This window comes from Dermacentor silvarum, chromosome 1 (genome assembly GCF_013339745.2).
Source record: "Dermacentor silvarum isolate Dsil-2018 chromosome 1, BIME_Dsil_1.4, whole genome shotgun sequence".
NCBI lineage: Eukaryota > Metazoa > Arthropoda > Arachnida > Ixodida > Ixodidae > Dermacentor > Dermacentor silvarum.
In genome coordinates this window covers 222232956-222247368 of record NC_051154.1, presented here as the reverse complement: position 1 = coordinate 222247368, position 14413 = coordinate 222232956, and the positions used below count along the sequence as shown (strand labels likewise).

Genomic DNA, 14413 nt, shown 5'->3' with positions numbered 1-14413 from the left:
CAGCCAGAAGTAGAACAAGGAAGGTGGGATGGGAGGATGAAGTCACTGGTTATGTGCCTCTCTTCCATGAACCTCTTTGACGCCAACTTGGGCCACTGTGTATGTGTCACTGAGCATAGGAGTACTTCACGGTGGCGCCGCCAGAAGGCGCATTCTTTTCTGAGGGAAGCGTGATAGAGGAACCTGGCTGCAGTACACGCCTCATACATGAGGCGTTTCGGCTATTCGCACACTTGGATAGTCATTGTAGATGAGTTCTGCCCGGATTGTTTTGCTTCCTTTCGATGTACAGGTTTAAATTTTCCGAGAGTGTATGACCCTGGCCACCTAATTGGGTCGCGAGATAGGGCTTGAGCTTGTTCACGGTCACCTCTCTTTGTGTGACTCGGGAAATTTGCCGGGAGGCCACGAAATGTAAGATGTTTGTGGAGCCGTTTCGTAAGTATTGTGCGACTGTAATAAAGGAGTCTATTTCGTGCGAAATATAGCGACGCTCCCTTAGTACCCGTGCGTATTATGATGGCTCTCCCTTAGTACCCGTGTCGTGTGTGTGCATGTAAATGGATGCTGTATTATGCTGTGTCTTTTCATCTGTGTATGAAGATGCCATATTGTGAGTGCATGTCATCTGGCGTCTTCGTCCGATGACTTTGCAGGAACGGATCACTGGTGAAATGAATGCATGCAACTGCATAGATTTTTGCAAGAACAGCTCGGTGAGCGCCGCCGTGAAACACGTTGACCTTGAGAGCGCATACAAGCAAGCTTAAGGTTGGGTGGAAGGACTAGCTGTGGGCTAACTAAGGGCACGACACTGTGTTCTTACCCGGGCTAGAACAGCAGATATGCTGATGCCATCGCTGTCATGAGTCGAGGCAAGCTTGTAACTTGCTGCCGTTCACTGAATAGAGCCGGCTGAGGCATATATACACCCGTATGTCGTGTTCCAGGTTATGATATAGAGATATTTATTGTAAAATCCACGGGTCAGGAGCGAGGGCCCGTATTCGCAAAACTTCTCTTACGCATGTGCCATATCATACTGGCCATCGCCGTAGCTATGGTGTCATTATTGTGTTGTCGGCTACCCTTAAAGGGATCGACAACCAATTTTTATGGTGACCCGCGTCTTTTAGTGTAACGGAAAAATATACAACACTGGCAACGCGGAAAAGTCGTGGAACATTTTTTATCAGAATTTTTTTTTTATCTGCAGACGCAAACATGTTTATCTGCAGTCGCGATCATGCTGGAAACATGCGGGAAACAGTGATAGGTGAGCCCGATATATAGCGATTGTACGTCAGCATTGGTAAGAAGCAGTCGACAAGTGCGACGTCCTAGCTGTAAGAAATAACAATTTTGTTTATCAAGCTGATGTTCATGCGATTCATCTTGCTGTGTTGGGATCATGCTTCCAATTTGCGAAAAAACCAAACACTACAGCCAGCCAAAGACGGAAGTGGATTGCTCTGTTTCAGCAAGGTAGTTCAAATCAATTATTATTTTTTTCTAACGGGTGTTAGATAGACTGCACAACTGTGTTTTTGAGGTGTCTTCGTATTATATTATGCTGCTTCGATGACGGCAAGTAGTCGAAGGCTCAAAAGTGATTGGTGGCAGTGAGCGACTGACGGCCTCTTCCCATTGGACAATGTAATACATGCACAATGCCGGACTGGACAAGAAAAGGGCTGTCTGCGCTCTTTTCTCTAAAATGTTAACTCTGTGTCACCTACATGATTATCACATTGGAAGCATGCACATTTATACTGACGGTTCAACAACTTCGTCAGGATCAACATCTGCATTTGTAATTTCTTCACTCGGAGTTTGTCAAAGTTGTCGTCCTTCACATAAGGCATCATCAATGGTGGAAGAGCTCCATGCGATACTATTGGCCACTGAATTTATTCAAGCACAAGAAAATCCTACGGGGTCGTCTATTCTCACAGTCTCAAAGTCGGCTCCTCAATGCTTACGGCGCTTTTGCCTGTGTGATCCAAACGTAATGATGATGTATAAGATTTTCTTTAAAATAGCTACAGCTGCATCGTCAGGACATCAACCGAAACTGCAATGGATTCCTGGGCACGTCAGTATAGTAGGCAACACCGAAGACGACAAAATTGCTAGAGAGGCACATCATTTCACTTCTGTCACACTAATTCAATTCACGAGGGATGATGCTTACATTAAAACAAAACAATTATGCAAGTCTATAACATAGGTTTATCGATTTGACGCCAAATTTATGAACAGTCTTCTGTACAGAGTTGACTCCCATCTACAGTTTCCGATTTTTTGCATGGTGCTGGCCGGAACATAGACTCTCTCATTCATCGTATCAGGTTAGAAGTGGCGTATACAGGTGACTTTTTGTATCGTATACGTTGTTCAGATATGCCTTGTTGCACGTGCGGCCATTCATGGGAGAACGTAGAACACGCTCTATTAAGCTGTCCTAAGTTTGAACAGCAAAGATGTGCTTTGAGGGCAACTTTGATGACCCTTTCAGCATATAAAAGTTGCTTGGACCATGTAATAACCCATCATCACAGCGATCAGCTTTGAAAACTTTAGTAACCTTCTTTAGTGAAAGTGACATTGTATCTATGTCGCAGCATTCTGTGTGCATGGTTCATAGATTGATTTTTGTGCTGTTTTTCTTTTCTATAATGACTGTTGTTGCTTAAGCTTGTTGATCAGCCCAGTGTGGTGGTTGGGATTGTGTGCCCAGATACTGTCGACCTGGTTGGCCGCGTTGACCTGGGTCTGCTCCCTCCTGGTGTCGAGGTGCGGCCGGGCATCTGCGAGCAGCGGCCGGCTTGGCTGGACGCCGATGGCACACCTATGTTCCTCGGGCCGGACACCGCTTACGGCATCTCGCGCGGCGCCAACCTCTCGGTGTCAACGGCCGAAGCATTTCCATGTGCGTGCCGCTGGCTGGCAAGGATATCGCTCCTTATTTTTATTTCTGGCTAAACAATGCGCTGAAGATGTATGACTTGAAAAAAGAAAATAAAGAAAAACGAGAAAGAGAAAACGAGAAAGGAAGAAACACAACATCCCTACACTCCTTATTTCGGTAGGGAGTGTAGAATAGGCATAGTTGAATAGAACCTAACCGATTTGGGAAAGTCGGGATGCTATTTTTATATGAAGCTATATCTTTGTCAATGCCCATCATTTGGTAGGTGGACATGGATTTAGTCCTTGGCAAAGGTGACCTGTTCCGTTGATCAAATAGGTGGAACTACCAACATATTTAAGAGGAAGCTCTATCTCGGGGCCAGCTCCGATTTCCCTATTACACGTACTAAATGTAAAATGCAGAAATGTTCCGGCATTCCCAGCGTTTCATTCGTTGTGCATTCTACATAGCCACTAGGGATGATACAAATTGCATTCGGACTTTTTTATAGAAAGGCATGGGCGACGAGTGATTCCAACTCCAAAAGTATGTGGGCTTTTTCATGAGCTAAATCAACTGTAGACGAGTTGCTTGATTGCAAGTATTAAGAAGGCGCTAGGCATAAATGGCGCGTAAGCTCGTGGCGCGACAGCAAGAGCCTCTGACGAAGAGCATCGTCCGCAGTAGCACACTATATATCACAATGAAAATGTGCGAAAAAGGTAATGCATGTTTTGTTCAAGGCAACTCTAATGTGGATTTCTTAATTAAGCGATGAGTCATAATGTATGCGCCATCGCCTGTTGACGTCACTGTTTACACATCTATCGTGAAATCCTGAGGAGGCTTGGTAAGGAAGTGCGAATTTATCGTTAATTTGATCTTACTAAATAATTTTAATACCGTAATCGTTGTCATTAATAAGGCTTTTCGTAGCTTTCGGAGGTGTTAGAGTTAACCGTTTTTTATATTGCAACAACAACAACAACAACAACAACAACAACAACAACAACAACAACAACAACAACAACAACAAACAACAACAACAACAACAACAACAACAACAACAACAACAACAACAACAACAACACAACAACAACAACAACACAACAACAGTTCGTCTGAATAGCGTGGCGTTGCAGTTCCCATTGTTCTTATCGGTACAACTGCGAATGTAAACTGTAGTCTTCTACGATACGTATGTCGTGCGCCGTTATTCTATTGTGTGCGCAGATGCGCAGCCGTTGTTCTATTGTGTGCGCAGATACGGAGATAGTTCCATTGTGCAAGTTGGTTTTCCTGCAGTGCATTTTCGGTGCTCACGGACGAATCAGTGAGACATAGAAAGCTTCGCTTTAAAAAGCACCTTTGATAATTGCCTTGTCGTTCCTTTCCATTTCGCTTTCTGAGTACGAGACAGCTTTGCTTGAAAATGCTTCGAATTGAGCATAAGCGTGTGCAGATTGCCCTTTTCTTTATTTGTTATGTGCTCTCCCTAGTAAAAAATGTCAGTTGTTAGCGTCTATCCAGTGGCTTCGATCTTGTGCGCTGCTCAGGCTGACCTCTGCCTTTCAGTAAATAAATTTCTCTGTCATCTGTCTTGCTAGTGTGCCCAGGTACCTTTTGCGATGAATCAAAATGAAAGTCAACCAGCTCGCCTATACTGTTGTCCTTACGCCAGGAAGGGACTGCTTGATAAGAATATTCTTTTTGTGTGCCCTGCAGTTGGCTTTCCGCGGGACTTCTCGGTGCTGGCCACGTTTCGCATGGAACAGAACACGCGAGGCTACCTGCTCTCTGTGTACGACTGGGATGACGAGGAGCAGTTGTCGCTGCACGTGGGCGAGAACTTGACGTTCGCGCTGCGGTCCACCAACGGCAACGGCAGCACCGTCTACTCGGCGGTCTTCACCGAGCCTTTCAACGACGGAAAGCGAGTATTACTTTGTAATGTGTACCCGCCGCGGTAGCTCAGTCAGCTAAGGCGTTGCGCTGCTGAGCTCGAGATCGCGGGATCGAATCCCGGCCGCGGCGGCCGCATTTCGATGGAGGCGAAATGCAAAAACGCCCGTGTGCTTGCGTTGTAGTGCACGTTAAAGAACCCCAGGTGGTCAAAATTAATCCGGAGCCCTCCACTACGGCGTGCCTCATAATCAGAACTGGTTTTGGCACGTAAAACCCCAGAAAGAAGAAGTACTTTGTAATGTGATTTGCGGAGTGAATGTCACCGTTCTTTTTGATTGTTAGTTTATCCCTTGTGTAGTTCAGGGTTGCAATTTGGGCTTGTTGGTATGACATCACGAAGGCATTAATGCAGCACAACTAGTACGTAAATGGACACAGAGGAAGAATGGACACACACACACACACACACACACACACACACACACACACACACGCACGCACGCACGCGCGCGCGCACACACACACACACACACACACGCACGCACGCACGCACGCACACACGCACACACGCACACACACAGTCTCGCGGGCTTCTTTACGGTCGGAAAGCTTTTATGTAGCATGTATTGAGCAACAGACAGCTATATCGGTGGTTTTTCATGTTGCTCTACAACTTTCGCACTGACAGTTTTCATCTAATTATGATACTGGAGAAGATCTAATTAGAATACTGGAGAAGTTGATTAAATAATTAAGACTAATTATGTTATTAGGCGGAATGCAAAAATAATCTCAGTATCTCCAAGCGACGGCAAACAACATTACCTTGGTTCTGTCCAGCTATGTGGCATATTTTAAAATCTTGGTGCATGATAGTTGGGACACCCTGTATATACATGTATAACACTCTGTCTGTGTGTGCTGCTCTTCATCTTTGTTCATGTGCTACGTAGTTGCACCACACTGAACGCCTTCGTGATTGAATGTGAAACGCTATTCTTGTAAGGAAAACAATCTCCCGGTTTACGGCATCGTCTGCTCAAAAATTAGGTTGTCCGTGGATGGCCAACGCTCTAAAACTTTCGTTCATGGTGGCTTCTCCACATTTAAAGCAATTGTGGGGAGAAGCCCTTCTCTGCGATTCGTTTCATTTCACAAGTGGTAGCTTGCATATTACCTCTAAGTATCCGAGGATGTGGCCGTAGCGACGGTATAAGCGTAATTATTATTTAAACCAGACAAAGAAAGTGTAAGTAAAATAACATAACCTATGAAAAAGCAAGGTAAAGCAAGGAAAAGTAAGCTAACGTGAGTTAAAGTGAGGCAACATAAATCAGATAAATCGACGTCTGCCGATATCACAGTACGGTCGCCTTTATTATGAGATCGGTGCTGAAACCAATTGCGCCAGGACATAAGGGACTTGCATGCACTAGTAGGATCTGATGCCTCCCGGCTGGGCTAGCGGTACACGTTCCGTGCACTATATAAGGCGATGGCCTTCCACATACCTGACGAATGGGGAATGTTGGCAGTAGTAAGGCAGAACAGGTGCGAAAACTTGTACGGCTATTGCCCGCCGCAGTGATGTGACAGGATACAGCTATTAAACCTAAAATTTTCGGTTTACCATGCCATTGTCCTTGTTATAGTTAACTCCGCCTGCAGAGAGCCCAGAATTGAGTAGAACTATAGAACGAAGCTGCTTGCCCCAGCGATCGAGTTAGCGGAGCTTCTTGCTTGAATGATATTATTAATCCTCATCATTGCTTCTTCTGAAGTGAAGCTTGATGTTTAGAAGCGCCGGAGCCTAACTAAGGCAATTGTTTTAATAGAGCGCGAATACGGGAAGCAGAATTGTGAGCTACCCATTGAATTTCTTAAGTTTATGTACTAGCGCTTAATTCTCGGCTGAGTTTAGCGATAGAGCGGGCACGGGTGGTCGCTCCTGTTTTGTAAAAGCTGTCGCAAAGCATTTAGCTCATGTGCACCAGAATTTCAAGCTCGCGTGCAAGAAACTGTAGTGCGGGGCCAGCTCACGAAGTGTGACGCACTCCTGTGACCCCAAGTGCAGGTGGCACCGTATGGCGCTGAGCGTGAAAGGGGATGCGGTCACGCTGGTCAAAGACTGCGTGGTGCGCGAGACTGAGGAGATGGCCCGCTCAGACGACGCGCTTGTCGACACCTCTGGTGTCACTCTGGTCGGACAGGCGTTGGACATCACTGTCGACCCCTTCCAGGTGGGTGCGGTCATGCTATTGTCACCTGATGGGTGTACCGGCGCCTTTTTCTGGAGGCTATACAGATATATCGATAGTACACATAATATATGTGACACAAAAATGCAACGTTTAGCGATTAATTGAACATCTGCCACGTTAGCCGCCTTCACAGGGGTCAAGTGCAGCCGTCATCGGGAGCATATGCTCCACTCGACTTGTAACCATGGAGAGCTCACTTCGCGTCGTCTGTCTCCATGTAACCCCCCACTCCCCGTTACTACAGCATTCAAGGCACCAGAGAGAGCGAGAGTCTTAATTAGCTTGCAGTTATTCTAGGCTCTAGAAATGGAATTGGAGGCCCAACGAATGGTTCGGTGTCCGCCCTGGTAACATGCTGAATGGAGCATGTGCTTTAAAGTGAAGCTTTATATGTCTAGGCGAAATCGTATATGGCTAGGCGACATAGCCTGTGTACAGAAAACTATCATCATCAGCATTGGCTCGCGCGTCATCGTCTTCTTCCGCAGCTGACTCGTTGGCTCGTGCTCGTGCTCGGCACGCGCTCATGCCCCTGCTCCCGCGTTCATCGTCATCGTCTGCTTCCACAGCTGGCTGCGTTGCCGCTAATCATTCCAGCATAGAATTTCACTTCTTTTCTGTCGTCGTAATGGGAGGCCGCGTTTACGGGGGTATGAGCCATTGATTGTCTTACGTGACGGACAGATTTCATTTTGAAGAATTGCAAGCGGCAATGTCGGGCGGGTGCTGCTAACCACACCGCCTAGCAAACTCGAGACATCGAACACAAGTAACAACGGCGGACTGCGGGCATACAGTCAGTGACGTCGTTCTCCCCGTCGCAGCCGAACGTGTGTGACCTCATAATTGAGAAATATTTTAATGAACCCTCGGGATTAACCCAGTGATAAACACCGGGGCCGCACGTTTCAGCTTCGCTGGTGGAAGGGCCGACGAATTTTTTCACAGAGACTGCGCTAGGCGTTTCTCAGCGTGCCACATGTTAGCCATGCACGAATTCTACTGCAGTTGAGCGTGAGGGAAGGTGGCTTGCCAAATACGTGCAGGCGCGAGTGAAAATACTTTATTTATGAAATAGAAAATAAAGTCAAATCCCCCAGTAAAGGACCTCGATGGCTCTGTCCCTTAGTGCTGCCTTGATATATTCGGTCATGTAAACTTGGTCCAGATAGGCGATGGCCTGAGTCAGACACTCAGCTGTGGATGTAGAGGGGATGAATGAAGTGGAATGGAAAGTGGGGATTGTGGGAGTGGTGAGGCAAAGCTTCGTAGCCTCATTTCTCTGTATTGAAGGGATCTTACCGTTCTCCCGGTTTTATTCCATCCACGCCGCAGGCATTTCCAGATTGTGGTATGTTACCTTGGACGTTAAGCAGTATTCCATGCTCGTCATGTACTTAACCGTATATCATCAGCGTCTGCGGTGCGGGGATGAATATGCGAGGATAACAAAATTGGCTTTGCTTTCGCTTCCATGGCAAATAAAAACAAAATGAGTGCGGTCATATACATGCGCATGCGAGAAACGCCACGGCGCGTTTATCTCTGAAACTCGACACCATTACTGCATAAACTTGTATGAGAGCCAAAGATAATATATGCAAATAGATGACTGGCTTTGAAAGTGAGCCTTTTTATAAAGCACTCAGAGTGCATCGTGTGAGGAATACCCTCTGCGTGCCAAAATGACGGGTTGCTCTGGTTTTCGGCAGTTTTCCGACCGAGCGAGAAATGCGTGCATCAACCGTTTAAAAAGTTGCCTAGAGTCAATGAAACACCGGCAGGCGTTGCCACATAATGCCAAATGCACAGCCCATGCTCTATTTAGACAAGACTGACAGGGCTGTACAGGCTGAAGCGATATACAGTGCCATCCACCTGCAGGAAGATCAGTCATCTACTAAGGAACAGGGATGGCATGATTTGTCGCGAAAGTGAATGTGCTGAGGGGAGGGTAACAGCGCTATCCAGACGTGTGCAGTCTCGGCATCTGGTCGAAAAAGGAAGTCACATCGGATAATACACTATTTTGAGAACAGACCAAAAAAGACATCAACACCGCCCCCCCCCCCCCCCCCCCCCCCCCCCCCAGGAAGTAAAGAAGACACACGCTCACACACAGAATAAAAGAAACTAAAGCTGGTCGCAGTAGAAGTTCCGCGTTCCAAAGCGAATCTGAATTATGAGGTGTGGCAGTGCAGGAACCGGATTAATTTACCTGGGGTTCGTAATATGCAGCGACGTTTCAACACACTCCGGGAATTATTCTATTTCGCGCTTTCATCAAAATACAACTGACGCGGCCGTCATAACGAACCAGTCAACTTGTGCTCAGCGGCAAGATGCACTTCTGAGCCACGGTATAGGTGGATGTCGCGATGCTGTTTATGCAGGCGCAAATTGACACACATACACAGAGACAGACAGACAAGACGAGCACTTGCTTTGTTTGTCCCTCTGTGTCCTGCCCTAGCCCAACAAGAAATACACATATGCAGCTATGTTGCATTGAAATAGGGGAACGCGTTGGGAGGTACCTTTAACACGCGACATATAAATATATCTTGCATTGATCGGAGCGTGATCTCGGCGTGTGGCGCTCGCGCGTGCCTACAGGGAGACCTGCAGCAACTACTGGTGGTCCCTACTCCGGACTCGGCCTATGAGTTGTGCAGTAGCTACGTTCCCGGATGCGCCATCCCGCTGCCGCCGCTAGACGCCGACTACGGAGACCCGCTCCTCAACAGAACCGATCCTGCTGAGAAGGAGCCGCAGCCGGGTGGAGCCTACCACAACGAAACAGTCAGCTGCTTTATCTTGTTCACTAACCCACTTACCTCACTCACTCATCTCGCTCACTTATGTCACCCACTCGCTTAATATCACCAGCCGTATAGTACAAGTTTGGTTTTCATGTCTAAAACGCCATCATCATTATCATCATCAAAAGCTAAGTTTAATTTTAATTTGTAAAGTTTGTAATTTGAGAAAGGCACAAAAAAGAACTTGCCTGATAAGTTTTGAGCTTGTATCGTCTGTATCTTCACACAGAACAGACAAAAAAAAAGCACTTGTAGCAGATAAAGCAATTCCGCGACTCCTAGTGAATTACTGGAAGCGCCGAACTTGGCCTGCAGGACAAACCACAATCTCTAATTAGATTGTGAGTAAAGTACCACGAATTGTTTTCTGATTATTTTCGGACACGTGTTGCAACAGCGGTAGTGAAGCCAGGTAGTTATGCAGTCATGTCCCTTTTGAAGGATTCCTGAGACTGGCACCAGCTTAGAGACATCCGTGTCCAAAAACTGCAGGGAAATAGAATGGCATTTCGCTTCGTTTTGTCCCGCAGTAAGCAAGCGAGGCTTTGCGGATGAATAACAGTGTTCTGCATCGCAGACACTAATCCTCCTGAAGGGTGACCAAGAAGGAAAGGAGAGCCTAACGACTTTCAGCATTCGATCGGCATTGACTTCTTTCTGCCTTCATGCTTAGATATATCACGAACGGTTTCACGACGCCACCACTGCGGAACGGCAGCCTTGTGGGGTGCATTGTGGTTCCAGTTGTCCACGTCGCCGCTGGTCTCTGTTTTTGCAGCCTTCGTATTGGCATTTCAGCTGGACATCGGGCGTTTTTTTTTTATACAGGGTGTCCCAGCTAACGTTAGCCAAGCTGTTACAAATAAAATATAGAATATACGAGGCCGCAACCAATGGTTTTCTGTCACCTGTCACGTACCATACCAGGAGGATTTTTTCATACTTAAACTATCGATAATTAGAAGAGATTAATTAACGAACTTTTACATTAGTGACTTGAGGACGTGAATTTTTATAGAAAAGTAATAATTTTGTTTGAAAACACCCGATTCCGTTGTTTTCAGTGTCCTATGTCTGGCGTAATAAATTTTTCCGCGTTTTAAAGAAAACGCGCTAAATATGACAATAGCCGCATGATTACGCGTCCATATATATGAAAAGCCCCTATATATGAAAAGTAGCGCCATTCTTAGATCTTGCCGCCACCGCGCTCACCCCGGCGTTTCCTCTTCGCCGCCTCCTTTCGCCCCAGCCTCCTCCGCTCCCCCATTGGCCAATCCATGTCACGTGGAAGCACGCGTTGCGCTTTTGTATATTTTTTTCTTTCCAGCGCCCTCCGACCGCCATTCTCGGGCATGTGTGACGAAAGTGCTGTGCGCACAAACGGATCAAACGTGTTAGGGACAAAAACTTCGTTGTGATGGCATGCTGCTGCGCCTTTAGTTGCCGCAACCGACAAGGCGAGGGCAAAAGGCTTTTTTCTTTACCATCCGGCGAGCGCAAACGCTTGCTGCACACTTGGTATTTGCGCCGTCTCGCATCGTCGCGTTGCTACTTCCAAAACGGCATTATTAAGGCCAGTTACTGACTGACGAAGCAAAATCGCGCCTCAAAAACTTCTCCGCAGGGCGCGATCGAAGTTTCTCGCGGATTTCCTCTGGTAGCGCGTTAGCTGTCGTCTGCCACGGCAGGCCCGACGTAGGCGGCGTCACTGTCGTTATCGCGCCTCGATCGCGCTGGCCGGTCTGAGCGCGACAGTGGAACGGAGGAGGAGGGAAGTGGTTGGCGCTACTTTTTATACATATGGGGGTTTTACGCGCGGCAAGACACCAGCGGTCCCAGGCGTTACTTGGAAGAATTAACGTTGCTCAATGCCTGTCTCGGTGGCCACGTGAAGGTGGCGCGGCATCGGTATTGGCGTGTCATCGCGAACTCTGAGCTGCCTTTTCCGCGTGAAGCGCGATGCCAATGCAGTGCGCAGCGGTATTGAGCAGACTGCTAGCAAAATGGTGGGAGATAACCTGTTAAAAATTAGCGCATGAGCGTGAGGGCCGGGGATATCGGTGTGTACCTACCGGTGGGCTAGTGGCGGGGAGCAATTTCCTCCGCCTTGCGTCGCCTTTTTCGATTCCCGTTTGTAGCGTCGAAGGTCTGTTAGCGCTGGCTACTTGCTTGAAACAATCAGCTCAGCGTTCTTCAGCCGAGCGTCAGAGTTCTGACACTGAACATTAGGCTGATACCCGGCGCCGTAGTTCACTTCCCCTGCTCCTATTCGCTGATATTTCAAACTTTCAGACTCCTGAGCAACAAAAATAAAGCCTTAGCAGGAAAAAAAAGAAGAAAAAAATGGTGCCGTGAAAATCCCATTTCAGCGTGTGTTTTAGCCAAATTTGCGTCATTTGTGATGGATTTTAAGGACCGATGGTATATTCTGCAGCAATAGACAAGACTGGAGCAGAAGATAAAAGGTCCTTGAAAGGCTGGTTTGATACGTATTTTGTCTGACTGGTTCGGCTTCGTAGAGGTATTTCTTTCTTCATTTTTTTTGCTTGGATCACTTTGCAGACTCCGTATTATCCGGAGGGAGGTGCTACACCGATCCCACCCTACTATCCAGCGATCAGCTATCCCATTGAGGTACGGCTTTTAACTTATGTCAACGTACGTGCATTTCTCCTGTACCGTTTAAGAATTCAACATTGCTCTTTTGGTCGATATATAAAATAACCGGAATGATGATCCTTCAGAAAGTATGTCGCATAATACACAAAACGTACGTATCATATGGTCAAACTATTTCAGTAAGACACTAGTAGTGGAGCTGAGGTTACTTCGCGAAACACCACTTACAAACAACAGGGCAAACCTTTGGGTTGTTTGCGCTATCAAACATTCACAGCGCAAGGGTGGAAGAAACCTCGCACAGGGCAATGCAAAGGTAACCAATGACAATGGAAGTTTGAAAAAAAAATTCACCATACGGTGTATCCTTCACATAGCTAGAACCAAGTTTAAGAATGACGTTGCATATAACAGTTACGAAACAGAATTTGTGCACATACGTTTACGTGTGCCCGTCCCTGTCAATCTACAGGTTTTTCTACGTACATCCCCTTTGTCTTACACCAGTGTAGTGGGTTGAAAACTGAATTTTCCCTTCTTGTTGGACTCCTTGCATTTCTTCCTTGTGTCCTTTTTCTATCCCTACATGTTTGCTGAGTAGCAACGCTTGCTGACGTGGCTCATTTATGGACGCAACGGCAACCACAGGGGCCCAGAAGGGTATTAATGATGTGGCTTAATGGCTCAAAAAACACCAGAATAGTCTGGAACACCAGATATTTTTGTCTTTAACGTCAGTGATTTCGGCAGAGTGATCATGCTGAAAGAATTGACGGTAACAATTGTGTGTCCTGCAAATCCTATGCTTTTATGCCTCCGTCCTCAGGGACCACCGGGCCCTCAGGGATTTCCGGGTCCTGCTGGGTTTCCTGGACTTAAAGGTGACAAGGTGAGGGAAGCGAAGGGATGTGCCGGGTCTGTGGCCTCCCACGCCAATAGCCGTCTGCTTCAACTATCAAAGGGGAAAAGTTTTTTTTTTAAAGTTGATTTCGGTGGATGGGAGGGATATCAAGGCTGAGCATATTTCTTTTCGTAGAGCTTCGTTGTAGAATGATATATTACGCGATGTGACGCAAAACGCCGAGTTTATTTTACTAGATGGCACGTACAGAACTACTGGGGGAGCTCGATTTGGATCACTGATACTGTCCACCCTATCACCGTTATAAAGAGTGCGTGTTCACACTAACTCCATGATTGCTTGTTGAACGATGCTCTTGCTTTGCGAGAGTTGGGAATTATGCATGCCAACATGACCTCGACACGCAAGTGCCTGTTTGTGACAGATTTTGCGCGCTTTTTTAGGGAGACCCGGGAAGGGACGGACTCGCCGGAACGGCGGGGCAACCTGGAGCCCCTGGACACATCTTCATGATACCAGTACGTAGATGAGAGCGCATGCCGACAAAGTTACGAATCGACCGTTAATATCGCTGGTGTTTCCGGCATTATCAGCACAGCATCGAAAAAAAAGTGACGTCAACGCGGTAAGCTAAAGTGCTCGAGAGCCACAGGTTTATTATGTGATCTGTAATCTGAAAGCCACAGGTGAATTTTGCGGCGGCTAAATGGACTTTGACAGAGTCTACTTGGCTCTACTGAATATTTGGCTCTACTGAAACAAAAATTACATTGCAAATTAAAGTAACGCATCAGTCAACCAGACAAGTTTCGAGAACTTTCACTTCCACAAAATAAGATAAATACGAGAATCTACCTTCAAGTACGTGACACCAGACTGACGTATACTTTCGCTAATGATTCTGCGCGAAATTCAGCAAATGAAAGTTAGGGCGTCACTTTTTTGCAGTAATTAACCAATACTACTTCCCGAATGAATGGAAATGTACTTCTGAAAAAAAAGAAAAAGAAAACGCGTGCGGCCAGTA

General features: G+C 46.7%; 1 protein-coding gene across 1 annotated transcript in view; it reads left to right on the top strand.

Annotated features, from left to right (window-relative positions):
* The first annotated feature begins 310 nt into the window (after positions 1–310).
* The window catches only part of LOC119437310 (collagen alpha-2(XI) chain-like), a 55436-nt gene continuing 41333 nt past the window's right edge, over positions 311–14413 (top strand). Inside the window, exons 1-8 of the mRNA XM_037704368.2 lie at positions 311–414; positions 2741–2932; positions 4640–4847; positions 6894–7059; positions 9697–9882; positions 12468–12539; positions 13351–13413; positions 13830–13904. Coding sequence (XP_037560296.2) covers positions 2854–2932; positions 4640–4847; positions 6894–7059; positions 9697–9882; positions 12468–12539; positions 13351–13413; positions 13830–13904 — 849 coding nt within the window. The 5' untranslated portion in view covers positions 311–414; positions 2741–2853. The remainder of the gene's footprint in view (positions 415–2740; positions 2933–4639; positions 4848–6893; positions 7060–9696; positions 9883–12467; positions 12540–13350; positions 13414–13829; positions 13905–14413) is intronic.